Source organism: Trichechus manatus, unplaced genomic scaffold (assembly GCF_000243295.1).
Source record: "Trichechus manatus latirostris isolate Lorelei unplaced genomic scaffold, TriManLat1.0 scaffold00089, whole genome shotgun sequence".
NCBI classification, from domain to species: Eukaryota; Metazoa; Chordata; class Mammalia; order Sirenia; family Trichechidae; genus Trichechus; species Trichechus manatus.
In genome coordinates, this window is record NW_004444025.1 from 7934170 (window position 1) to 7961091 (window position 26922).

The 26922-nt window shown below is 36.4% G+C and overlaps 1 protein-coding gene across 2 annotated transcripts in view; it reads right to left on the reverse strand.

Moving 5' to 3' along the window:
* FSTL5 (follistatin like 5) overlaps positions 1-26922 on the reverse strand; it is a 903458-nt gene that overhangs the window by 706282 nt on the left and 170254 nt on the right. The window contains exon 3 of one of the 2 annotated variants that reach the window (XM_004382055.1): positions 20486-20516. In XM_004382055.1, the coding sequence (XP_004382112.1) occupies positions 20486-20516 (31 nt within the window). Of the gene's footprint in view, positions 1-20485; positions 20520-26922 lie in introns of both variants that reach the window. The other variant, XM_004382054.2, reaches the window with a different exon arrangement.

Consider the following 26922-nt stretch of genomic DNA (forward strand, 5'->3'; position numbering starts at 1 on the left):
CTTTGTACTGTTATATAATCTCAATATAGAACCTTGCATGAGATATTTAGATAAGTTGTCTGGAAATAATATGGGAAATGAAAGGGAATAGGAATGCATTTTCAGATCTGAAGAGCATATTCTTGGAATTAAAGCTATCCTTATGACCCAGGTCAGCAATTTCTGAAGACAAAAATCTGTAAGTAGTCCCAGTGGAAATCCAGATTGTAATTTCATGAAGTACTACTGTAGCTGACTTGATGAATTCAAGAAGGATGATTACACTGCAGATGGAACATAGACTTCATAGTTACAAATGGTTCAAAAGTAAAGTTAAAACAAGAAAAGCTGGAGGGGAGGATTAACTACCTCTCTGCGCCTATTCTGTAGTAATTTTCCATCTTAGAGTCAGCCTGCGCAAGGGCCTGTGTGGTTACCTCAGTGCAGGTTCCTCCTGCTGGAACTGAGTTCCTAGGGCCTGTGGCGCACAGAGACCACATAACAGATGGGCTGTATTCTGTCATCACGTAGGTCCTCTGCCAGTGTGTTCTTTCCACAATGACCAGAAAATAGACAGACTCTTCACAACATCTTTACCTGTTCTTGTGTTTGTTTTTGTTTTGTTTTTTTCAGTTAAATTCTCTGAAGACTCACACCCCTAAAATAAAAGTAAAATCATATTTTGCTCTGACAAAGTGAACCCTGGTATTTCTGGATTCTATTACATCACACTGAAACTATTATAAAGTTATTTAAGAGATGACCATTTATAGGGGAAGTTGTGTTAAATATGCAAGGGTTATTTATGGCTCACTTCAGGGTTTGTCATTTGAAGTGCAATTTAAAGCAGAATAATCTTAGAACATTCGATAATTTCCACATTCCATTGGATCACCTTTCTTTGCAATGGGCACGTAGACCAAGAGGCAGACATTCGAACAGAACAAAGGGATACTGCATGGTTTAAAATCAGGAAAGGTGTGCTTCAGGGTTCTATCCTTTCTGTATGCAGAGCAAATAATCCAAGAAGCTGGACTACATGCAGCATCAGGATTGGAGGAAGACTCATTAACAACCTGCAATATGTAGATGACACAACCTTGCTTACTGAAAGCAAAGAGGACTTGAAGCATTTACTGATAAAGATTAAAGAATACAACCTTCAGTATGGATTACACCTCAATATAAAGAAAACAGAAATCATGACATCTGAAACAATAAGCTACATTAGTATAAATTGTGGAAATATTGGAGTTGTCAAGGAATTCATTTTACTGCGATCCACAATCAATGTCATAGAAACAGCAGCCAAGAAATCAAACGATGCATTGCATTGGTCAAATCTGCGCAGAAGACCTCTTTAAATTGTTAAAAAGCACGTATGTCACTTTGAGGAATAAAATGCACCTGACCCAAGCCATGGTATTTTCAATTGCCTCAATGTGTGTGAAAGCTGGACAATGAATAAGGAAAACCAAAGAATACTTGATGCCTTTGAATTATGGTGTTGGGGAAGAAAACTGAATATACCATGGACTTCCAGAAGAATGAACAAATCTGTCTTGGAAGAAGTACAGGCAGAATGTTCATTAGAATCAAGGATGGCAAGACTTGTCTCACGTACTTCGGACCTGTTATCATGAGGGACCAGTCCCTAGAGAAGACATCATACTTGGTAAAGTAGAGGGTCATCAAAAAAGAGGAAGACTCTCAACAAGATGGATTGACAGAGTGGCCGCAACAAAGGGCCCAAACATAGCAACGACTGTGAGAATGGCGCGGGACAGGGTAGTGTTTCATTCTGTTGTGCATGGGGTCTCTATGAGTAAGAACCAACTCAATGGCACCTAACAATAACAGCAACAACAATAATCTTAGAACAACAATCAAATCTGTCAACTGGATGGCATATGCTTTTCTGGTCTTGTTTTTTTCTTTGTTCATTTTAATACTTCCAGCAGAACACTTACTAAGTCAGTAGAATAGGATCAATGGAGAATAGGGTCAGTTAAAACTGTAAGATGTGTTAGAGAAAGAGACAACAAAGTAGATGCTTTGTGCCCACTGCTGCAGCCACTGCATCATTCCATCTTGTTGAGGGTCTTCCTCTTTTTGCCTCACCCTCTACTTTTCCAAGCATGATGTCCTTCTCTAGGGACGTGTCCCTCCTGATAACATGTCCAAAGTAAATTATAAAACACCTAGAAAATAACATAGGAAAAAAAATCAAGATGACCTTGGGTTTTGTGATGACTTTTTTCAAAATACCACTAACACCATGGGCTATAAGAGAAAAAAGTTGGTAAGCTGGACTTCATTAAAATTAAAATCACCTGCTCTGCAAAAGATGTTGTTGAGAGAATGAAAAAAAGATATGCCACAGACTGGGAGAAAGTATTTGCAAAACATGTACTTGACAGACATCTTGGATCCAAAATATACAAAGAACCCTTAAGATTCAACAATAAGAGAACAAGGAACCCAATTATACAATGGGTGAAATATCTGAATAGACACCTCACCAAAGAAGATGTATGTATAGAAAATGAGCATTAAAAAAATTGCTCAAGATCATATGTCATTTGGGAATTGCAAATTAAAACAAACCAAATTAAAATCCAAAGCACTGACAATATCAAATGCTGGCGAGGATGAGGAGCAACAGGAAGTCTCTTTCATTTCTGATGGGAATGTATAATGGTACAGTAACTTTGGAAGACAGTTTGGTAGTTTCTTCCAAAGCTAAACTTAGCCTTATCATACAATCAATCATTGTGCTCCTAAGTATTTAACCAAATGAATGAAAAACTTTTGTCTACACAAAAACCTACACACAAATGCTTATAGCAGCTTTATTACAATTGTCAAAAGTTGGAAGCAACCAAAATGTCCTTTAATAGGTAAATGGATAAGCAAACTCTTGCACATCCATACATGGATACTTCGCCCACACAGAAACTATCATCGAAATAGCTAATAAACTCAAATGCCCAGAGGTACTGTGCACTCAGAGCTTAGAAATCCTAAAATATGGACACTGCTAGGAAGAATCTGTACCTGAAAACTGAAGATCACATGGTAAGATTAATTTCTCCAACACCAGAAGAATTAAGTGGTTCCAATATTTACTTTGCTCAAGTCAAGATAGGTAAAAGAAACAAAAGGGGAAAAAACATGCAAAAGAAGAAAAAAAAAAACAACTAGTGACCAGATATAGCAACAGGATAGAGAGAAAAGAGAGCAGAAATGGAATATTTAGGAGCTTCAAGTAATGTGATTTAGAGACCAGAAAAGACCAAAAAAAAAAGAAAGAAAGAAAGATTTACCATATATTGTTCTTCCAAACTTTGTCTTCCCTACACCTTTTTTAAGCTTTCCTTCAGGAAAATTTCTTTACTCACTTTCTATTTCTTAAGTAACATTCCCCAGTCTTTTTTTTACCTTCTGAAGCAGTATTGACTGAGAATGGGGCAGCTGGGTCCATGTCTTGAGCCCCTTGCTTTAGAGGAACACTCTGACCCTCCTTCCACCATACTTCTTCTCCCAAGGCAAGCAGGCCATGGGACTAAGTCCAAGTCTGGGCCCTGCCCTGCGTCTTCTAGGCCGTACTCAGGGTATGTGGGCCCAGAAGTCTCTAACAATGACCCTGAGCCTACTTCTAGGACCTGCACAGATTTCTTCAGAGGGCAGCTCTTTTTTTGTTTGTTTCTGTCAAGTCACAAAAGGGTGGGAAGAGCTTGCGGTTACATGGAGGGGAAGAGGAGGCAAGTCAAGGTGTGCACGCGTTTGTGTGCTGGGAGGGGTGGATGCTCTATCTGTGCTCTTAGTCTAGGCCCTACAAAATTTAGAGTTGGGCCTCTTTAAAATGTGCATTAAGCAGAACTGTGCAAGTTAGTACAGATGAGTCAACTTTCATAGGTTATTCCTTATTAGACACTTGTTCTTTTAATATCCAAGAATCCTATTGACACTTAACATTGTAATTAATTATTGATAGTAATTTGATAACCGTTTTGTTAATAATTGTTTCATTATTTTGCAGTATATTGGGCAAGAGTAATTCTTTAACAATTATAAAGTGTTCTTGATGATATTCAAGTAAATCAGGGAAGCCATAAGTGCACTTAAGATTATTTCTGCCTTCTCCATTGTTGACACAAAGGCCTTCTTGCCTTTTTTTTTTTTTTTTTTGTCTACCTACACAACCGTTCTCTATGTTTTGTGTCCAGTAGTTTTAAATTTCTTTAATCAAAAAGAGATCAGTGCCGTCTGCTAACTCAGTGTTCCTTCTTGCAGGAAACCTGAGAAAACATTGTCCACGGAATCAGATTAGTCTAGATTCTGTTCTTCTGGGAATCCACAGCTAATACTTCTCTACTTAGAAGTATGTTCCTCTCATTCACTTCAATCCAGCCAGATGTGTCTTCTTTATAACTAGCTATTATTATCAATTCATATTAAATAATATTTTAAATTATTAAACATGGAAGTTAATAAACATTTTCTTAACATTCTAGATTGTTTACATAGTATTTATTGAAGGTTTATTGTATGCTGCTGATAATTTATATACCTTTATCATAATCAAAGATTTAAAGAACTTCTGATTGCTGGCTCTGCAGCCCTTGGATGATGTTACTCAGATTAGTTTTGACTCTTAAATGTAACTTTGACAGTAAGCTCTGCAGAAAGTTTTTCTCTCAGCATTTTGAATTTTTTTCGATATTTGACATATTTTTTCTCAACTTGGGAAAATGGAATTTTTATAATACATATACAATCCCTAAAGCTGCTTAAAACACAAAAAGTTTGCATTGATCACAATTTATGTGTGCTATTCATTAAAAATTCAGCAAACCATAACATATAATCTAGTTATAAATTCATTTTTAATCATTAATGAAAATGTATGCTTATGCATTGGTAAACCTCAATTCTGGAAGTTAAGTGAAATTTATGTATAACAAAAATGTGAAAAGTTAGAGTAGGGCATACATTTTTTCAACATTAGGCATTATAAAAAAAGATAAAAAGGTAATATTGTTGCTAGTATTTAAACACAGAACACTGAGAAAAGCAATTAATTTCGAGGAAATCACGTTTTGACTTAGAACTACTCTAAGTAACACAGTGAATTGCATTTTAATACTTTCCTGTGAAATGATACTGACATTCTGTCCCGGAAAATGTCTTCCTAGTTCATTCATCATTTATTCACAAATACTTCATGAATATTTTTTATGAAAAAATGTACTTGCCAAGGTGCTCAGAGGAACACAAAGCTGGGTAACTCCTGATACTAGCAATAAAGAAACTGGTTGTTGGCGTGTGTGTGTGTATGCGATGATACATACAGCTTTTCAAAAAGGGGAAAGTGATTCATTTACATCCAAAAAAACCCCACAAAACAGTGGCCTGTGGGTCGATTCCATTCATGGCAACCCCATTTGTTCCAGATTAGAACTGTGCTCCATAAGGTTTTCATGTCTGTGAGCTTTAAGAAGGATATTGCAAAGCCTTTCTTGTGAGGTCCTTCGGGTGGCTTTGAACATTCAACCTTTCGGTTAGTAGGTGAATATTTAACTTAACAGCAGAGCCTCCCGGGTAACCTCACGATACAGATTAAACTAAGCTGTGGAACAAAATGGACTTAAAGTAAATCTGTCTATAGGCAAAATTAAGTAGGCTATTTACAAAATTTAGGTGATGGAACTCATTGTGTGAATGATGTTTATGTTGAATGGTATCCTTCTTCTTACTATAGATTTTTTTTTTGCTCCCACCTAAGGGGATTTGCAATGTAATGATTCCTCAAAACTTAGCTCACATATCAGGTCAGTCAGTAAATAATAATAATGACTTCAAAGCTAATAATTATTGACTATTAAGTGTGCTAAAATTTGTTTATAGTAAATTATATTTACTATACATTATATTTTGCTCTGTTATACATAAGATTACCATGAACCGTAGTGAACTTGACAGCAACTAATAACAACTATATACATTAAACCACTTCTATACATAACCATAGTTAATCCTCACAACAACCCTTTTAGGTGGAAATACTGCCTTATTTAGAAAAGAAAAAATTGTGGCTCAGAAGAATTAGATAACTTGTCTACAGTCACATGATTAGTAAATGGCAAAGCCAGGATTCAAATCCAGCTAGCTTTACCCTTCATCATGAACCATATGTCATTATTACTTGACTCTGTTTAAACAGGTAGAGAGAATGTAGTTTGTTCCCATTTAATAAGACAACAAGAACAACAAGCAAACAAATAGAAAAGCACTTCAAAGAAATTGTACTTTTCATTAAATCTTTATCACGTGCTCTTTGTTGACTCAACCAAATATTTATTCTCTTATTAGGCTTTTCATAATAGGTCCTTCTATGTTTTAATTTTATTTGTTTTATTTTCTAACTGGATATGACTGAAACAAGATTGATGTTTCATTTGTTTCAAATCTCAAAGCAACGGCATTCCATATTTTACGTCACAGTTTTAAGCCCCACCCCTTTTTATGTTGCGTATTTATTGGCTGTAAAGCGTGGATTTTTCATTTGGATTCTGATATTTAAATTACTAACCTATTTATTCAGTTTCTGAGGGGACAGAAATTCTCGTTATTGAAATGGACACAACGTGGTTTTTATTATTATGCAGTTGCAAAAATGAAAATATTCTTATATGTAGACTTATCCAAAAATAGGAAGATTTGACTATTTGATACATGCAATAGGCTGCACAAAGAACAGTTTAAGAACCGTAATCCAGAGTAATACCAGTAACTTGATTTTGAATTTAACTTCAAACATTAATTACCTGTATGATCTTGGACAAGGTATATAACCTCTAAGACTCATTTTCCTTAAACATAAAAATCATTCCTACTTCTTAGATCTTTTGTAAAGATTTAATGGGCTAAAGAATAGAAGTAAATAAATAGGTATGTGATACATGGAAAGAGTTTGATAAATGTTAGCTTTATTCTGCCTTTACAACAAAAACAGCAACAACAAAACAATTTAACAGAAAGAAATCAATCCACTATCACTTACTATCTCCCATATAATTTATGATTACATTTACTATACATTACTTATATAATGTTTCATGCTATTATACACAAGATCGCCATGAGTCATAACTGACTCCATAGCAACTAATAGCAACAACTATTTATATAGAATCCTTCATACCAATATGTTTCAAGGATAAATTTAAAACATTATTAAAAATTATGGTGGGTAATAATGTTTTACCCTATCCAAGAGAATACAGTTATTTGTACAATAAAACAAAAGGATTACCACATAGGAAAACAAGAAAAATAATAGTACTTGTGGAAGTAAAGCATAAGCCAGACCACTGTGTGTTTTAAGTCACCCGATTCTAGAATCGTTGCTTCATTTCCCCGAGAGAATAAAAAGTTTATGGAGCCAGACCAGGACCAATAGACGACCAATAGTCTTTTCATTATATGGGTTCATGAGACTCACATCATAAAAATTACCGTGTAATCATCATGATTCTGAACCATTGGGAAGAGGTTTGGAGGCAACATGAAGAGACACATGTTTTACAAACTCAGAGACTATTTCTCATGGGAAGTTTCAAGCTTAGGGAGTAATTCATTGGTGGCAGCATTTTGGCCTCTCAGGTGTGCATGGAATGCATTCTTTTCTCCCTTTGATGCTAACTTAGTAGTATCTGTCTCCTCCCCTGACTCCTAACTCTCTGGTACTGGTGTCTTACTCCAAGTCTGAGACAGGAGCTGAGGTGAAGTGGAGAAAGGGGATGGTTTGAGGAAGGGCAAGGAAGACATGTAGTCTGTTCTCCTTTGTGAGGGGAGTGAGGGTGCGGATTATCAAATGATACTTTATTGAAATAGTTTCCTTTGTGATTCTTAGCTAGCTGGGCATTCCACTGCACCACTCTTGATGTCATCTATGATGGCATGAAGGTGGCAGCCAACAACATTACAGCCACGGACTGGGCAGTCCCCAAGATTTCTTGAATAGTTCCATAGTGTTCTCTGGCTAAAGACTGGTGCTGCATCTGGTGGGCAATATTGACAATCTCTTCAAAAGTAGTATGTCCACTGTGCTTAATATTTTTTGCTTCTTCCTGTCTCCATGTGGTTTCTTGATTTTTTGATGGAATTTTAGCTACTTTGGGGAAAATAGCAAGTGTCCTGTGGTTATGGGCAGATTTCTCAAAACCCACAATCTAAGCTGCAGGAGGCAGAGCACTTTGTATGTTTTGTTTTCTGCCCAGGACTGGTTTTGGCACATAGTTGATTCTCAACCCATAAGTTTAATAAGTGAATTTATGAACCATCATCCTATCTGACTTAATAATTGCCTACTGTTGTGCTTGCAAGTCTGATTGCAGGTTTCCATGTTCCACCTAGTTTCCATGTGTGCCTGAGCAATGCATGAGTTTGCTCTACTCTTCACGCTCAACATCTTGTATCTCCTGGCTGTATGGCTGTAGTGTCTGCACCAGCCTTGAAGACTGTTTTGTTTCCTAGTCTTCCCCAAAGATCTCATACATAGATCTCTACTAATCTCTTGGCTGTTGATGGTTTCCATATCAGATCCCTACATGTTGTAGTTCTAGAATGCACTGATGCGTTCATCAAGTTTCTATGTTGCAGACAGTGGAATTGCTCTACTTAAGTAAAAGGCAATTATTAAGGGATATGGAAAATAGCTCAGAAGACTGAAGAAAAGGGCTGTATACCGAGATCTTAGAAACAGCTTCTAAAAGCCCACCACAGAAGTGGAACATCAGAGAATGGGCTTCCATTTCTCATTATTAGAACTAAATAAGTAAGGAGGACATCACCCCAGCCTCTGGCTTCAGAGTTACACTGCCTTTCCATCATCTGTGAGAGGAAAATTGCTACACCATATCCTTACTGTTTTTCTGTAAGTTATCCCGTAAAAGACCCTGCTAGATTGAATCTGATAGGAGAAAGCTAAAGTACTTCAAAGGATCCTGGTGGCACAATGGTTAAGAAATGGGCTACTAGCCAAAAGGTAAGCAGTTCAAACTCAACCAGTGGCTCTGCTCCCTGAAGGAGTTCAGCCTAGAAAACCCTATGGGACAGTTCTACTCTGTCACATAGAGTCACCATCAGTTGGACTCAAATCAAGGGCGCTAACAACAAAAATACATCTAGAACTTTAACTGCAAAGGGCTTTGGGGAATGTACCTTTTAATTTACTAAGCCTTGTAAAAAGCCTGTAAAATGAAAGGCATGCTAATTGGTGTTTGAAATGGTTGTTATGTGAACCAATTCACAATTTACAACAGAACAGTTTGCAAACATTTGAAGAACAAGGACAGGCATTACATTTTCCAAAAGAAAAATCATATGAAAAGTTTATTTTAAAATATATATGTACATACAACATTTCTGAATAGACATGTACCAAAATGGTAGCAATGACTGTCTTTGCATAGGTGGATTGCCAATAAAATGTACTTCCTTGCGAAAACATACATCATAGAATTCGTCTGAGGATCATACAAGATAATATATAGACAGCACTTAGCAAAGGACCTCACAGGAAAAAAGTCCTCATAAGTATTAACTATTTTTATATAAACATCAAGATAAAGCAAGTGAAGCACCCGACAGAGTACCTGTCACTTATTACAGAGTAATTGTGACTTATTGCAATTATTTATAACTGGCTGAATTTTTTCTGAAATGGCCATGCATTATGAGGAAAAAAATAGTATCTATGTCTTGTCCCGTCGACCTATAAGCTGTATGTTTATATGGTTGGTTGCTGTTGTTGTTGTTTTCACATTAGAAGTAAAGTCAGAAGAGAAATATCCTTCCATGAAACATCAAGGAATAGTCTATAATGAGAAGATCCCTATTAGGGCTTTATTCCACATCTCCTTGCACTCCAGAGGATAACCGAGAACGAAAACACACCCTCTGGGATGAGGATTATCATGATGATGGTAACTGGTAATTAGAAATGTTTATTGTGTAATTATTTATTTATTTATATGTGTGTGTGTGTGTGTGTGTGTGTGTGTGTGTGTGCCCCTTCTGTTCTAATATTCTAAGTGCTGGTGGAGATAATTCTCCACGGGACTTCTGCATTTCTGCATGTCTTAAGAACAGAGATACTGACAGACTTACTCCCAGAATTTCTTTCCAAGGATTTAGTATATTAGATAACCTTGGAAGACAGGAATAGTGTCTCCCTCTGGAGCAGAGGACAGGTATGTTTACTTTTAAGTGCAATAAAGATAATGTCTTCCTCCAGGACAAATGTCAGGCATGCTTCCTGCGCATTATAAAACATTTGGGTTTCCTAAGCTGGCTTTGAGGAGTCCTCTTCTGTAATGCGAACCAGTGAAAGTGCAGTGGGCTTATCTGACCCTCCTCTCCTAGATCTGTGGGAACCCATGCAAATGACAATATGCTGATACTCTGGCTGATGGTATTGCTGTGTGTAATAAACTGTCCCTTGTCTTTGACACAAAAGCCTCATGTCTTCTGCCACATCCATGCAACTGTAGCAGATTACCTTGTTACTTGTGAAGACAGTAAAATCTCAGCTGCTTCACAGTTCTTGATAAGGGCTCTGCATTTAATAATACCTTTAATCATCAAAACAACCCCGTTAAGAAATAACTATTATTATCCCCATTTTAAAGATGAGGACATTACGTACACTGGGGACAAATCTTTTGTCAATCATCACAGAGATATTTATAGTAGACCTAAGATTGAAATATACTCTGACTCTAAATCCTGAGCTCTAAAATGCCAAGCACAACCAATTTCATGATCATTATATAGTTCTTAGTTTTTGCTCTGTTTGTTGTAAGAGAACAATGGAACAATAATTTCAGGGGATGGAAAAGAGCAAGAAGAAACTTGGCAGCTTATCGGATTGGAAAGATGTTTAACTCATTCCTAACACTTGTCAGTGTTAATCCTATTAAACAGTATCAACCTTGTATCCAGCCTAGGTAAACTCTTTACCCCAGAATCATTTCTGTCATAAAATTTGTTGTTGATATTTTCCTGGCTATAATGTAATCTATGAATCTATTCTTCTCTGTACGTGGATTCCTTCCTTAACTCTCATCAACCTAACATCAATATTTAAACATTCATAGTTCTTTTAGTGTCCAAAGCCTAGAATACTCTCCATCTTTCCACACCCCGCCCGTTCTCTCCATCCTTTTAGACAATATCTTGACTCTGATACGTCAAGAAAAGACTAATACTTTTCAAAATCCATTCCCAGATCCCCTCCCTACACCTCACCTGACCTTTAGGGTTGCCTAGTATACTGTGACTGTATTTGTTTGTCCCAGTTCCCGTCTCGCAAACACATAACCAGTACTACTTGCCTCCTTGTGGAAGAAACGATGCCTTTAATCTTTATATCCTTGGCACCCAATTTGATATCTCATATTTAAATTAATAAATGTTTACTGAATTAAGATGTATGTAAGCGATTCAGCTGAGCCTACCATTATCCTCTCTTTTTTGGAATTCTTCTGGCAGGCTAACATTACCCCAACATTTCTGACATAAGAAGTTTATTGCTATTAGGTGCTGTCGAGTCAGTTCCAACTCACAGCAACCCTATGTACAACAAACAAAACCCTGTCCATCCTGCACCAAGACATCAGAAGTAGTAAACGTAAGAAGCAGTACTTTCTAAATGTAACAATCGTTAATTTACAATCAATGAGTTAAATAAGGTTTGGTTTTATTTTTTGTTACCTTATAAAGTTCTCCAAATTTAAATATAAACCATTAAAGTATCTGTTTTACAGTACTCTCAGATTATAAGCCTTTAACCCTCAAAGACCAATGAAAACCTCCTCTGTACATGCTTATGTTCAAAGCGGTGTTCATTGCATTGTAATAGTTTTTTTTTTCCACTATGGGACCCCATATATTATGGTAGGGACAGGACAAGAAAAGAGTGCTAGTCTAAGAATAAGAATAGTTAGGATAGGTCATTTAGAGGATATTTAATATCAGTAGGTCAGATGTCTTCAAGTTTGGAAATATATCAATTATAATTTACAATTAAGTAAAATAATGAGGCAAAATAAAAAGCAACATGTCTTTTCTCTAATGTTAACATTTCAAGAAATCATAGCTTATATTCATCATAATCTGTTTCTACCGTGAATGTTTTAAAGAAATAATTCCAGACATTTCAAAACACATTGAAATAAGAACTCATATAAATTCAGAATTTTATATTTCATTCTAAAGGTCACATACTTTATCTCATTTAATACTTAACCATTTTGTGTTACATTATGTTACTATAGGTGAGAACAAGGAGACCACAAAACCTTAAGTGGGACAATACGTAATTGAGTACAACTTAGTGATATCAAGTACATTAATCATGTTGTGTAACTACCACCTCTAATGATTGCCAAATTTCCTATCACCGTAAACAAACCCTCACCGCTTCTTACAGAAGGGAGTTTATGAGATTTTTAAAAACTTTTGCAGGAAGTGATTTCACTCTCTGTTAAAAGTCTAGAATTAGAGGGATGGGAGGAGTCGGGGGGAAACTAAATAGGTAAGTGGTAACTTTGGTGAAGGGTAAGACAGTACAAATTACTTGGGGAAGCCAGCATAACTTGTACCAGGAAAGGTCATGGAAGCTCCACAGACACTTCCAAACTCCTTGAGGGACTGAATTGCTGGGCGAAGGGCTGTGGGGACCATGGTCTCAGAGATCATCTAGCTCAATTGGCATAACACAGTTTATAAAGACAATGTTCTACATTCTACCCTGGTGAGTAGCATCTGGGGTCTTAAAGGCCTGTGAGCAGCTATCTAAGATACTCCACTGGTCTCACCCCTTCGGGAGCAAGGGAGAATGAAGAGAACAGGATACAAGGAAAAGATTAGTGCAAAGGACTAATGGACCACAGCTACCAAGGCCTCCACCAGACTGAGTCCAGTACAGCTAGATGGTGCCCGGCTACCACCACTGGCTGCTCTGACCAGGATCACAATACAGGGTCCTGGACAGAGCTGGAAAAGGATTTAGAACAGAATTCTAACTCACAAAAAAAGACCATATTTACTGGCCTGACAGACTGGAGAAACCCCGAGAATATGGCCCCTGACACCTTTTAGCTCAGTGGTGAAGCCCCTCCCGAAGTTCACTGTTCAGCGTGGATTGGACAGCCTCATAAAACAAAACGGGACTAATGAGGCACAGCAGTCCAGGGACAAGGACTAGAAGGCAGGAGGGGACAGGAAAGCTGGTGATAGGGAACTCAAGGTTAAGAAGGGACAGTGTTGACATGTCATGGGGTTGTTAACCATTGTCATAGGGCAATATGTGTACTAACTGTTTAATGAGAAACTATTTGTTCTGCAAACCTTCATGTAAGGTACCAAAAAGAAAAAGAATTATCTATGTGAGATCAAATTGACAACAGCAACTCAAAAGGTTTGATGGGAAGCCTAGAGGACAGTGAGTTGAAGATAATGGTGATGGAATAATTTGGAAAAGGATGACGAGAATAGCAGCACAACTGGAAGAATGTAACGGATGTCACTGAATTGTACATGTAGAAACTTTCAAAACGGTTTATGGCTATGTATATTTTCACCAAAAAAAGGGTCCTCAGGGTTGAGAAGGGAGAGTGTTGACATGTTGTGGGGTTGTTAACCAATGTCATAAAACAATATGTCTACTGACTGTTTAATGAGAAACTATTTGTTCTGTAAACTTTCATTTAAAGTACAATAAAAAAATTAAAAAAAAAACTGACTAGGAAAAAAAAAAGGAAATTCAAAAAACCAAATAGCTGTATTTTTTAAAGTTTTTTTCCTGGAAATTTCTAATATGCACAAAGACAGGGTCATAATGTTGAGTTAACCTGCTTCAGCATCGCTGCTGTTCTCTAAAGCTGGTTTCGCCAGCCTCATTCAATTTTGTTGTTGTTATGTTTTTGGTTGTTGTAAATAAATATATAAACCAACAAAAAAAAGTCTAGAATTAAAAGATATATAGGTGAGGAGAGGGAAGATCACTGTTAAGATGTTGGTGGGCAGGTGAAAAAGAAAATTGAATTATGCAAAAAGCCTGTTAAATATCCAAATAAGTATCCGTTGGCTATCACACGCACCATGAAGTCATTATTTGTTAGGAAAACATTAAACGCAGTTATCCCGGGTTGTTTTTCCCACCGTCACTAAACCTCAGCTCTGGGTGGTCTGGTTTTAGAGAGCACTGTCTCCTGGTGGGCAAAGTGAGCTACAAATAAATCACTCTGAAACCGAAATAAATAACCCATTGGACGAGATGATTTATTGTCATCCATTTGAAAAGTAGAGAATGTGTGCAAAACAGACCAAAGGAGAGAGAGAGAAAATAAGTTTGGCATAATACAAACTGAGCCCTCCTGCGTCAATGAGAAACACGATCAGTTACTTCCTGAAAACTCTGTTGGTTGCTGATAACAAGTATCCTTAGGTAGAGAGGGATGTTTGTCCTCCCGTGTGCTGTCGCAGGAGGACATGCGTCAAGATCATCTAAAATTGTACCAAGTTATTTTAATGTATATTTTTAAAGATGGAGAATGAGTGTTACCTTATTTCTCACAGAAAAGTTACTACTTCCTGAAATCTATACTGCTTGAAAGTAATTTACTAAAGTATTTGAGGGTTTAAGGGCATTCAGTAAATTATTTATAGTGAATATATTTGAATTAATTTCTTTTTCTTTTCTTAAGCTGTGCATTAGAACTGAAATTATTAAGTTTTGAAAAAGTTTGTTAAAGTTACTATTACTATCTTATGTAGACAATGGCCTCCAGAATTTGCATTTTATCTTCTTCTTTTTCCAAAATTTATTGTCTCTCATATGACATTGATTTAAAAACAATAAAATATCAAAAATAGAATAAATGTCAGTTAATAAAATCAGAATCAGTCTAGCAATCTTTATAATAATTGAGAATTATATTTTTAATTGATCTGTAACTCAACAATCAATTTATATTCATATTGTTAAGTTAGGTGTAAAGTTAAATGGATTGAAATGTTTGCAATGTTCACACTGTTAATTAAAGAGTTGCCTGTAATCATAGACTGTCAAGTCGTGTGTATGTGACACTGATATTTTGCTGCAAGGTAATCAATAAACACTCATGAGAATGCATTCCTCCCGCATTTAATTTCAAAAGTGCTTTTTTAATAAAACAAGTGCAGGGAAAATAGGATTGCTCAAATATAATGTAATTGCTACGGCATAACAACTATGTAAAAATATTAATCCCCCACATTCTTTTGCAATAGTTAATTATTCTAAAAAATAATTATCATCACAAGTCTGCCACAGTACATTTTTCTGGGGTTGATACGGCACTATTGCTTGTTAAAAACAAAAAAAGAAAGAAAACTATCAATCTTTTGGCTGACGTTTTCTAGGAGTAAGTTTTCTAGTGTTTTTGGCACTTGAGTTTCCTGAGGAGACTAAGTATTTTCCGTGAAAAATTAAAAGCCACAGTTTCATAAAACCTACACATGCTTATTTGTCTCAGCAATAGCTTTCTAAACTAAAAACCAAAGAACCTAATATTCATAATATACACTATTGCATTCCATTAAAAATACAGCGGCCCAGTGTTTCATGTCATGATAGTGATCTCCATATCAGTGGTTACTTATGGTACCGAGTATGTTGCATTTCATAAACGTGGAGACCTACAACAATTAGACAAGGAGGCTCATAAAGGGCTCAGATACAGGAATTACCAGATTCAGTTTTATATGGTATTTTCATTTGTTCATGTAATGTATTCAATGGCTTTTAGTTAACTGACCTTGAGAAGTGAGCCAATGTCGGCAACTCTGTGAGGTTATTGTTGCAGAAAAAGCTCTGAATATTCAGACAATCGGCATTATATGGTCAGCATTCCCATCTTCCCTAATTCTTAGCAACCCTCCTCCTCACAACCTAATTGATATGTATGTATGTATGTATAAAGGAGCCCTGGTGGCACAGTAGCTAAAGCGATCGGCTGCTAACCAAAAGGTCGGCTGTTCGAACTCAACAGCTGCTAAGTGGGAGAAAGACGTGGCAGTCGGCTTCCTTAACATTACAGCCTTGGAAACTGTATGGGACAGTTCTACTCTGTTCTATGGGTCGTTATGAGTTGGGATTGACTCAACGGCAGTGGATTTGTTTGTTTTATATGGATACATACATATCATATATATATATTATATATATAACTCAATTTTCAGTGCTCTCCAGTTGCCGGTTGATAACGCAGGATGTAAAGGACAAATACATGTATGTATACAGACAAACAGAAGACCGCGTGTGTATGAAGACTGCATCTTTCCTAATTCTTTAATCACATTTATTGCCCAAACACACAATTTTATTTTGATAACTATGATCTCAACATGTTCCTTGATTGTTTGATGTATGCAAGCATGTCGGAAGAGCATATGGAGAACACTTGGGCCTCTTCCCTTTTTCATATATACCACTTGGAACATACTGAGAATCACAGAAGTTTTAAAGATAAGTGTTTGTACTAATAGCATTGTCCAATGTTGTTTTTTATAAAATTCCTTAGACATCAGATGTGTAAAGGACTTTTGATATCACGGGCTCTGTTGTGCTAATATTTATCGTAAAAGAGGAATTCAATCTAGAGGGCTTAAGTCATTTGTTTAAGATCACAAGTATTTCATGAACAAGCTGGCACAAGACCTAGATAAGTTTCTTAGAAAATTATTGTGTCCAATTTATCATTGCCCATTTTTTTCTTAAAGTTACAAATCACTGACCAGTGTGTGTGTGTGTTTGCATACGTATTAGAGAAAATATCTATAACAATCAAAGAAAAAAAAAAAAAATCTACATCTACCACATCTATGAAAAAAGCATCATTAAAAACAATATGATAGTCTTACTTAATGTATAATTGGTAATTGTTTAAATAAAATATGACCCATTTTTACAGAGAACACAAATGACAATATTGACTTGAATTATTCACTTTGGATGTGATTTCTCAAAATACTAGGATGGCAAATGCTCTGTCTTAGCTAATACCTTCGCGTGAAGGTTAAAATGAGATAATATAACTAAAGCTCCAAGAGCAGTGCTTGGCCCTGTCAGACCTTTAACAGAACGCAGGCTTTAGGAACAGCATGTGAATGGTCTTCAGGGAAACAGTTGGAGTCTTCACTGTTCCCTTTTGGTAGAGACTTCAAAACAAACAAAAACACTAAAATACAAACAGAAGTTTCAGTCAAATATGTGTTTTACTTTAATCATGTTTAATGGGAAGAGCCAAGAGCGTTCACTTGAAAACTGGGGAAGGTTGTGTCATAAAAGCAACTGGGCTGTTTGGGTCAACAAGAGAGTGGAGCATTACTTAACTGACAGAGTGAGGGGCAGCTGATGCTCAGAGACATGTCAGAGCATCACCATTCCATGAATGACAGTATCCTTCCTACTGTAGCAAATGTTTTAAACTACTTTAGAAAATCACAAACTCTAGGTTGACAGAATTTTTAAAGTGTTTGTAAACCAAGAATTATTTAAATTCTCCTCAAAACGGTTATTGTTTCATCACTGAAAGCTCTTGAAAGACCGACCACTCTTGAATATAAAGAAGTAAACAACCCTAAATTTAACAACTCCCTGAGAAATATCCACAGAAGCTGATTGATTGTGTTCTTTATTTTAGAAATATTCTTCAGAAGAAATTGCTTCCCAATAATATTTATAACATTTTCAATAGATTCTAATGCACAGAACTTTTTAATGTTTTATCTTTCATTTCATCAAAGACAAATGCTAAAGATGACTGTCTTTATAGTGGATTCTTTTGTTCAAACCATTACCGGTGTCTTCTTTCTCTTGTTATAACCTTCAACACAATTTTAAGGAAAAATATCTTAAACAATTGCAACCCCCAAATTTATGTACTAAATAGAGCCTTCATTCATTTAACAATAGGCAATCCACACACTAAAATCAATTGACAATCCAATAGCATAATACTTGTTCAACCAAAACTTACTTTCTATGTTGATCTTCATATAGATATACTTTTAGAATAGGTATAAAAAGAAAAGGCTGTTTTATAGTATTTTCAAATTACATTAGAATAAGAACATATGTGAGCGTCAAATAATTATTCAGTTAGAAATAGAGTTGCAAGTCGGAAAACATATAGGTATCTATCTCTGTGTACATGGAAAAAAGGAGACTCAACTTTCACTGGAATGCTGTTTGCCTTAATGTAATTTCAAGTCACTGGTATTATTAATTTAAGATTGCTGTCATAAGCAGAAATAGGCACAGAACGCAGGAAATTAGAAGCTTAAAGAGTTCCTCTAGAGACATTTCTGTTAGTGTTATAAAACTATTCTGGTAAATGAGATTACCAATTATTCAGGAAGCCAAGAGAATTATAGCTTAGAATTGGTTATTAATATCAGGTGAGGACACAGCTCACAATTCAATCATCAGTTGCCAAGGCTTGTAAAATATTTGAATTTTGGAGTTTGTGTCACCTACCAATGGATAAGCTATTGCTTTTATGTCCCCAAATGTATTCTCCCAATATATTTACATTTAAAAACATTTTAAAATAAACATTCAGAATTTCCAGTGAGACACAATTTCAGGATGATTTCCAAAAATACTCAGTAAAAATGTTGAATTCTTCTAAGTAGAGAAAGGCAGTAAGTTCTAAAATAACTGTGTGTGTGTGTGTGTGTGTGTGTGTGTTATATATATCGTGTGTGTATTATATATAATGTGTGTGTGAATTATAACGTTCACACACACACACACACGATTTTTACTTATAACTCCGTAGCCTAGAAGCCATAATGCAAGTGAGAGATCTAAGCCTTGTGTCAATAACTTTGAAAGAAGTGACGAACATCATCCTAATTTTTCATTACATTACAGAAGAAAAAACAAAATATTCCTAGACAGTAGTTGGAAAAATGTAATTTCTACTCCCTCAGATGATATGATATATGTAGCCCAAGGCAATAAGCCATCAAGAAGGAAGCTACTCTAAATTTACTTCTACTGTAACAGAATAACAAACATAATTTAAGGTTAACCTGAAACACTGGGACCTTCATGAGAAAAAAGCTGTACACACCATACGCCTGAAATACAGATATCATTCGAATGTACATTATGCAGCATATCTTGGAACTGAAATTCCCTTTTGTAGCACAAAAGTGTAAAGCTTTGAGGTAATATGAGTGTTTTGAGAATAAGTAAGTCTAATAATTTCACATATAAAATAACAAGTCGTACTTCAATATGCTGAAAATGAACACAAATAAGTCAAGAATCCCTGGAAAGGCAGTCTTACATTAATCATCTAAATAAAATATATCCAGCAAACTTTTAAAAAAAATGTATGCATTTTCATATTCATAATATAGACCTACGCAGATGACGGAACACAAAGATATTTATTGTAGAAGACAATCAGTTGTGAGAAAATGTGCAGAGATGATTATATTTAGATTGTTACAAGTAAGCAAGATTGGTGTTGCCAATACAGAGACCCTCAGAGATGTAATCGTGCTTTCACGCTTACAGGAGCACATGTCACTTAGTAACGTACATACAACTAATTATTATTTTTGTGGAACTCTGGGAAAAAGATTCTCAGTGAACATGTCTTCCTAGGCAAAAAGGAGAGGAGAAAAGAAAACAGGAAGACTGTGTTGGGCTCCATCGTCAGGCTTGGGCCTGAGACGCCTTTGGGAAGGGGACGGTGGGCTAGGAGGACCAAAATGTAGAAGGACACACACCTGAATGGACAGGCCAGGAGGCTGAGATCAGGCCAAACCTGGGAAGTTCTGTCACTAAGATCAACAGCAGCACAAGTTAATGGAAACCTTTGTTGAAAGATGGCAATCTATCGGAAGTAATTTATTATCTCAGTGATTGAATTTCAAAACGTAAGCATACCTCTGTAAGGAAACTAGCCTCCCCGTGACTGATTAGAGGTGACTCTACCATAGTAAGCACTATTCCTAGCTTTTAGTATATATGTAAATATTTTCTGGTTTGTTCACAGAAAATACAATGAGATGGCAGTGACTAAGTAATCGGTTCTCCCTGAAACATATTTTGAAGAGATTCATCTGCCGATTTGTGGACGCACTTTAAAGACAATGCCTGAAGCAGAAATTTCACCAAAACTATCTAGGAATTAAAGAGAACATTCTCCTGAAGTTTTGAACAGCACAATATGAAAAAGGAACATAGAGAATCTTCCCTGGTCCTGGGGAATTCCCATAGGGCTCGCACTGGCTTTAAAATCAGGTGGAAAATTCTGAGATATCATTTTCTCATTTTAACATTATTTACAAAATAGTGCAAAATCTTTCTTCTTTTTTTACCTGTACTTCTATCAGTTAATTTGACTATGATCTTAAAACATGCATTCCTTACCTTTGATTCTTGAACTTTCTTGGCTTTTTTCCTGCTGGAAGTAAAACATAGCATTAGGTCAAAATCTGGAAGTAAATATTTGATCTAGAGTCTGATTTAAAGTATCATTACAATTAAAAACTAATCAAACTTATCGAAATGTTCAGTTGTACATACACCCAGTAGACATTGCCATACAATTCTTATTAAAAAAAAATACTTACGTAAAATTGTCCCACAGGAGTGGTAATCATTCTTAGAGGACGCACATTTCTCTAAGAAACCAGTACATTACATGAACATGGATCAATAAAGGAACAATAATGCCTCTCAAATGCCTTGGGCCATTTCATTTCATTTCAACAGATACTGAAAGATGCTTCCTGAATTCGTCTCTAATGGCTCTGCTTTAATCATAAGTTGTTGATGAGGGGAAAAGTTTAAAGACAAATAAAGTGGAAAATTCACTAAAAAGATTTTTAAAAAAAGACTTTTCAACTTGTTTCCTTCAATTTACCTTAGAATTGGACCCTGTATCACTTCTCTAAGGTTGAAGTTGACAATAATTCTATTATTTATTCACAGACTGCTTCAGTCAGAACTGCCTCTCAATTTGACATCACCCCTTATTAGTTACCAGAGAACCCCAAAAGAATTAGCTGGCTTTCAAGTTTTTAAGTAGGAATTGTATACCCTGTAACTTCTCAATTAACATTCAAGTATCGTTTAATCTGCCTAACAGTTTCAAAGTCTCACATTAAAAATAATTTTGAAATATGTATCAAATAAAAAATGGCAATTACAAATATACTGAACTATAAATTTGTGTGAATGCCAATAAATTTGGGTAACACAGTAAAAATATGAAGAATTTATTTTGCTGCCAATATTAATTCCAGAGTCCAATATTGACAAATGTGTATTTATTGAACCAGCTAACTGAAGTATATTATTCTGTCAGATTTTAAGTCTTTGTAGATTTTTCCAGTTCTGATTTGTTTTAGTTTTAGAGCATCTGTGGTTCACTTAAAATAATATTTAATATAACTTCTTTTTAAATACATTATTCTTTCAGAATTATAATATAAGCAAGATAAAATTTTCCAAAGGGGCTATTGTTAGTAAGAACGCAAAATCTCTCTGTCTCTCTCCCTTCCTCTCTCTCTTCTTTCCTCCTTTGCCATTCATTCATTTTGTCATTCCATATTTCATCAACTTCATTCTTTCTCTGTGCCAGACACTGTTCCAGGTCACAAGTCTATATAAGTGAACAAAACAGACAAAAATTATGCCTTTATGGAACATATTGCACAGATGGCAATAAGTTCTATTTAGAAAAAAGTTCTAGCTTAGAAGTATGTGGTGTGCCTCTTAGACAAGTAGATATAAGAGACCAAAGGGGCGGCTTCTGTCCAGAGGTGAGAGGGGAAAGCAGAGAGAGTTAGGAGCTGGTTGAATGTTCATGGGGAATCAGGGGTGGAGGGGAGGAGTGTGCTGTCACAGAAAGGGGTGAGAGGTTGGGGTCTCATAACAATGTATGTTACAAAAAAAAAATTCTGTATGGGAGACTAACTTGAAATGTAAACTTCATTTAATTACATCAATTAAAAAAATAGTTAAAAAAAATAAAACTGTAAAAAAGAAAAAAAAGAAGTACGTGGTGTCAGGGTGGAATATCTGCAATTTTACATAGGGCCACACTGAGAAATTGCATTTAGAATACAATCCTGAATTATGGAAGAGAATAATACATGCCGACATCTGGGGGAAACACGTTCCAGGAGAAAACAATTGCAAATATCCTAATGTAACAGAGTTCTTAGAAGTGTCAGGAACTCTCAAGACCAGTGTGACTAGACAGGACTAAGTGAAGGGAATTTAGTAGGAAACGCAATCAGGGAGGTAAGAGGAGCCAGATACACCAGGGCTTGGCATGTTTGTTAGAACTTGGCAGTCTACTGAGAATAGTTTGAAAAGGGCAAGGATAAAATCAGGAAGACGATGACCCAGATAAGTGGTGATCATGGCACAGATCAGTGTTGCAGCAGCGGAGTCTGAACACCCAGTTAGAGCCAGCAAGTTTTGCTGAGAGATTTAATGTTGGGTGTGAGAGGAAGAACAGACAAGGATGAATCTAAGGTTTGGATCCTCAACAATTGGAAGGCTGGAGTCCACTAACTAAGAGGATGAAAATGGCTGAAGAAGAAAGGGAAGTGAGAAGTTCCGTTTTGGACATATCAAGTAGGCTATGTTACTAGATATCCAGGTAGAGGCATCATAGACAGTTACATGTGTGAGTCATCAGAAGTTCAATGGCAAAATGTTGGCTCAAGATATAAATTTGGGAATTCTCAGAAAAGGATGGCCCTTACAGTCAGAAGGCTAGATAAGCTCACCAAAGAAGAGAGGTACATGGACGAAAGATAGAGCTCCAAGTTTAGGAAACTGTATCATACAAAAATTAAAGAGTAAAGGAGACTAAACAGGACTGGTCCGAGAGCTTGGAGAAAAACTGAGTGGGGGACAGTACTGGAATGTCACTGAAGAAGTAATAAAAGTTAACACGGAGGAATCTGGAAGATATTATGCTGAGTGAATTCAGTTAGTTGGAAAAGGACACATATTATATAAGACCACTATTATAAGAACTCAAGAAAAGGTTTAAACACAGAAGAAAACATTCTTTGATGGTTACGAGGGTGGCGAGGGAGGGAGAGAGGTATTCACTAACTAGATAGTAGATAAGAACCATCTTAGGTGAAGGGAAAGACAGCACACACTACAGGGAAAGTCACACAACTGGACTAAACCAAAGCTAAGAACTTTCCTGAATACAACCAAACACTTCGAGGGATAGAGTAGCAGGGGCAGAGGTCTGGGGACCATGGTTTCAGGGGACATCTAGGTCAACTGGCTTAACAAAGTTTATTAAGAAAATGTTCTACATCCCACTTTTGGTGAATGGCATCTGGGGTTTTAAAAGCCAGCGAGCGGCCGTCTAAGATGCATCAATTGGTCCCAGCCACCGGGAGTAAAGGAGAATGAAGAACACCATAGACACAGGGAAAGTATTAGGCCAAGGGACAGAAAAGGGCCACATAAAGCAGAGACTTCATCAGCCTGAGACCAGAAGAACTAGATGGTGCCTGGCTACTACCAATGACTGCCCTGACAGGGAACACAACAGAGAGTCCCTGATGGAGCAGGACAAAAGTGGGGTGCAGAACTCAAATTCTAGTAAAAAGACCAGACTTACTGGTTTGATTGAGACTGGAGGGACCCCAGAAGACATGGCCCCCGAGGCCAACTCTTCAGACAAAGATTAGATTGGACTATGGGACATAAAGTGATACTTGTGAAAGTGTGTTTCTTAGCTCAAGTAGAAACATGAGACTAAATTGGCAGCTCCTATAAAGAGGTGAGATGGGAAGGCAGAGAGGGTCCGGAGCTGATTGAATGGACATGGGGAATCCTGAGTGGAAAGAAGGAGTGTGCTGTCACAGTACAGGGAGAGCAACTAGGCTCACGTAACAATGTATGTATACATTTTTGTATGAAAGACTAACTTTAATTGTAAACTTTCACTTAAAGCACAACAATTTAAAATAAAGAAGTAATAAAAGTGTTTCTAGGAGACTTGATCAACTCTTTCAAATGCTGATAGGACAGGAAAGATGAAAACTGAGAATTGGGGATAGGCTTTAGCAACTGCCATCAGTGCACATATGTATGTAAGTATGTATGTGTCTATCATCTATCTATCCATCAATGCACATATGTGTGTATGTATGTGTCTATCATCTATCTATCCATCAACGCACATATGTATGTGTCTATCATCTATCCATCCATCAATGCACATATGTGTGTATGTATGTGTCTATCATCTATCTATCCATCAATGCACATATGTATGTATGTGTCTATCATCTATCCATCCATCAATGCACATATGTATGTATGTGTCTATCATCTATCCATCCATCAACGCACATATGTATGTATGTATGTGTCTATCATCTATCATCCATCTATCTATCCATCCATCAGTGCACATATGTATGTATGTATGTGTCTATCATCTATCTATCATCCATCTATCTATCCATCCATCAATGCACATATGTATGTATGTATGTGTCTGTCATCTATCTATCATCCATCTATCTATCCATCCATCAGTGCACATATGTATGTATGTATGTGTCTGTCATCTATCTATCTATCTATCTGTCTATCTACCTATCTATCTATCTATCTATCTAGGAGCCTGGGTGCTGCAAGCAGCTTCTGATCAGCTGCTAACCGAAAGGTTAGCAGTTTGAATCCACCCAGTGGTTCCATGGGAGAAAAGGCCTGGCAATCTGCTTCCATAACGATTACAGCCAAGAAAACCCTATGGAGTGGTTTTACTCTGTAACACATGGGATCACCACAGACTGGAGTCTGACTCGACGGCAGCTAACAACAGCAGTGACATCATATCTTTCTCTCTCCCTCTCTCTCTATCTGGTGTTTAGAAAGGACTTCAATACTGATCACGTCTTGTCTCATTCTTCTCCATTACACTCCATCTACACCAAGCGCCATCCACCACACCGCTTATACAGGAATAGAATTCTTATGTACGGGACTTGGCCGGCGAAATTCACAATATTTAGAATTTACACAAAATGGCTCCACATGCAGAATGCAGATAAATAAAATTATCTTATAATACCCAGTTTTAAAAGGTTTAAGACAGATACAGCCGCAAGTTTTTAGGAGTTTGATTTTGAACATGCCGACTTCAAAATTACTTTGAATATCCACCTGGGTTGCAAATTCTGTAGATGATTATAGTGTCTGGAACTCATGGGAGATATCTGAACAGGATGTGTAAATTTGGAAATTGCTAGCATATGTGTAAATCATGCAGTACTGATTATGGAAAAATATAGTAGACTTGAATGATCTAGAACTAGGAATCAGGAAAAATATAAGAAAAATATAAAGTTGAATCATTCAACAAAATGGAATTTGAAGGATAGAAAAACTGGGAGAGAATGGAATCGTAGAGTCCCTGGAAATACATTATTTAAAAGTAAATTTTTCAATAATGCAGAATTCTGCTGTGAGGTCGAGTACAATTATGTGTATGAAAATGCCCTTAGATTTTTTGATATTGATAAAATCATTGACGCCAGAGAAAGCACTTTTTTTGTGGTGTGATGGATTGGAATTAAAACTGATGTTATTGAAGGAAGAAGCAGGACTGACAAATGTAGAGAGTGGTAAAAATTGAATGTAAGTTACCCAACTAGAATGTCTAAATGATGGAAAGGATTTAGTTGAGGAATCCCTGGGTGATGCAAATGGTCAACAAGCTCTGGTGCTAACTGAAAGATTTGTGGTTTGAGTCCAACCAGAGACCTTGGAAGAAATGCCTGGTTATTTACTTACAAAAAATCAGCCACTGAAAACCCTATGGAGTACATTTTTGCTCCAACACACATAGGGCCATGATGAGTGGGAATCAATGCTATGACAACTTGTTTTATTTAGTTGAAGTGGAAAAAGAGGGGTGTAATACAGAACACAAGTGGGGGTTAGATTTAGATGGATGGTGGGTTAGTTCTAATGTAATTGTGATTTTTTTATATATTTGAGAACTCATAAGTGGTCACAAAGATTTTCTATTCTATCTGCATGATGTATTTGGAAAACATTCTTACATTAGTAAATCCTAGATCTTGTTCCTAATTGCAGAGTGCCAATATATCTTGGTATAACTGAATGTTAACATTCTTTCAAAAGATATTCTGATAAAGTGATCTTTTGTTAAAGTAAGAAGTATGTTTTGGCCGTATGTCAAAGCCAAATAATAATAAAACCATGTTTTACTTCATATGACAACCATTTCTTGGCAGAATCCCAAAGTGTTACAACAATTGCCTAGGGGTGGAAGAAGGCTAATAGACCCTGCAGACAGCATGATAAGGATTAGCGAAGGCAATCTGTAGAGAAGGATGGATTCTGAAGAAAACACAAGTCTACAACATGATCTCTGAAACAGTTAAAAACATAGTAAATACAATTCAGCTTAAAAAAAATAAAAAAGTTTTCATTGAGTTGATTTTGACTCATGGTGACGCCAAGTGTCACAAAGTAGAACTTCCGTGTAGGGTTTCCTTGGCTGTAATTTTACAGAAGCAGATAGCCTGGCCATTTTTCCTCAGAGCCACTGGGTGAGTTCTAACCATCAAGAACAATCCATTTACATAACTCAGAGACTTAGCAGGTTAATTAAAACAAAACAAAACATTGCCATCAAGTCAATTCCGACTCAGAGTGGAACTGACCCATAGTGTTTCCAAGGAGAGGCTGGTGGATTTGAACTGCCAACCTCTTGGCTAACAGTCAAACGCTTAACCACTGTGCCACCAGTTTGATAGTACTTTCTAATCACGTTAAAAGTC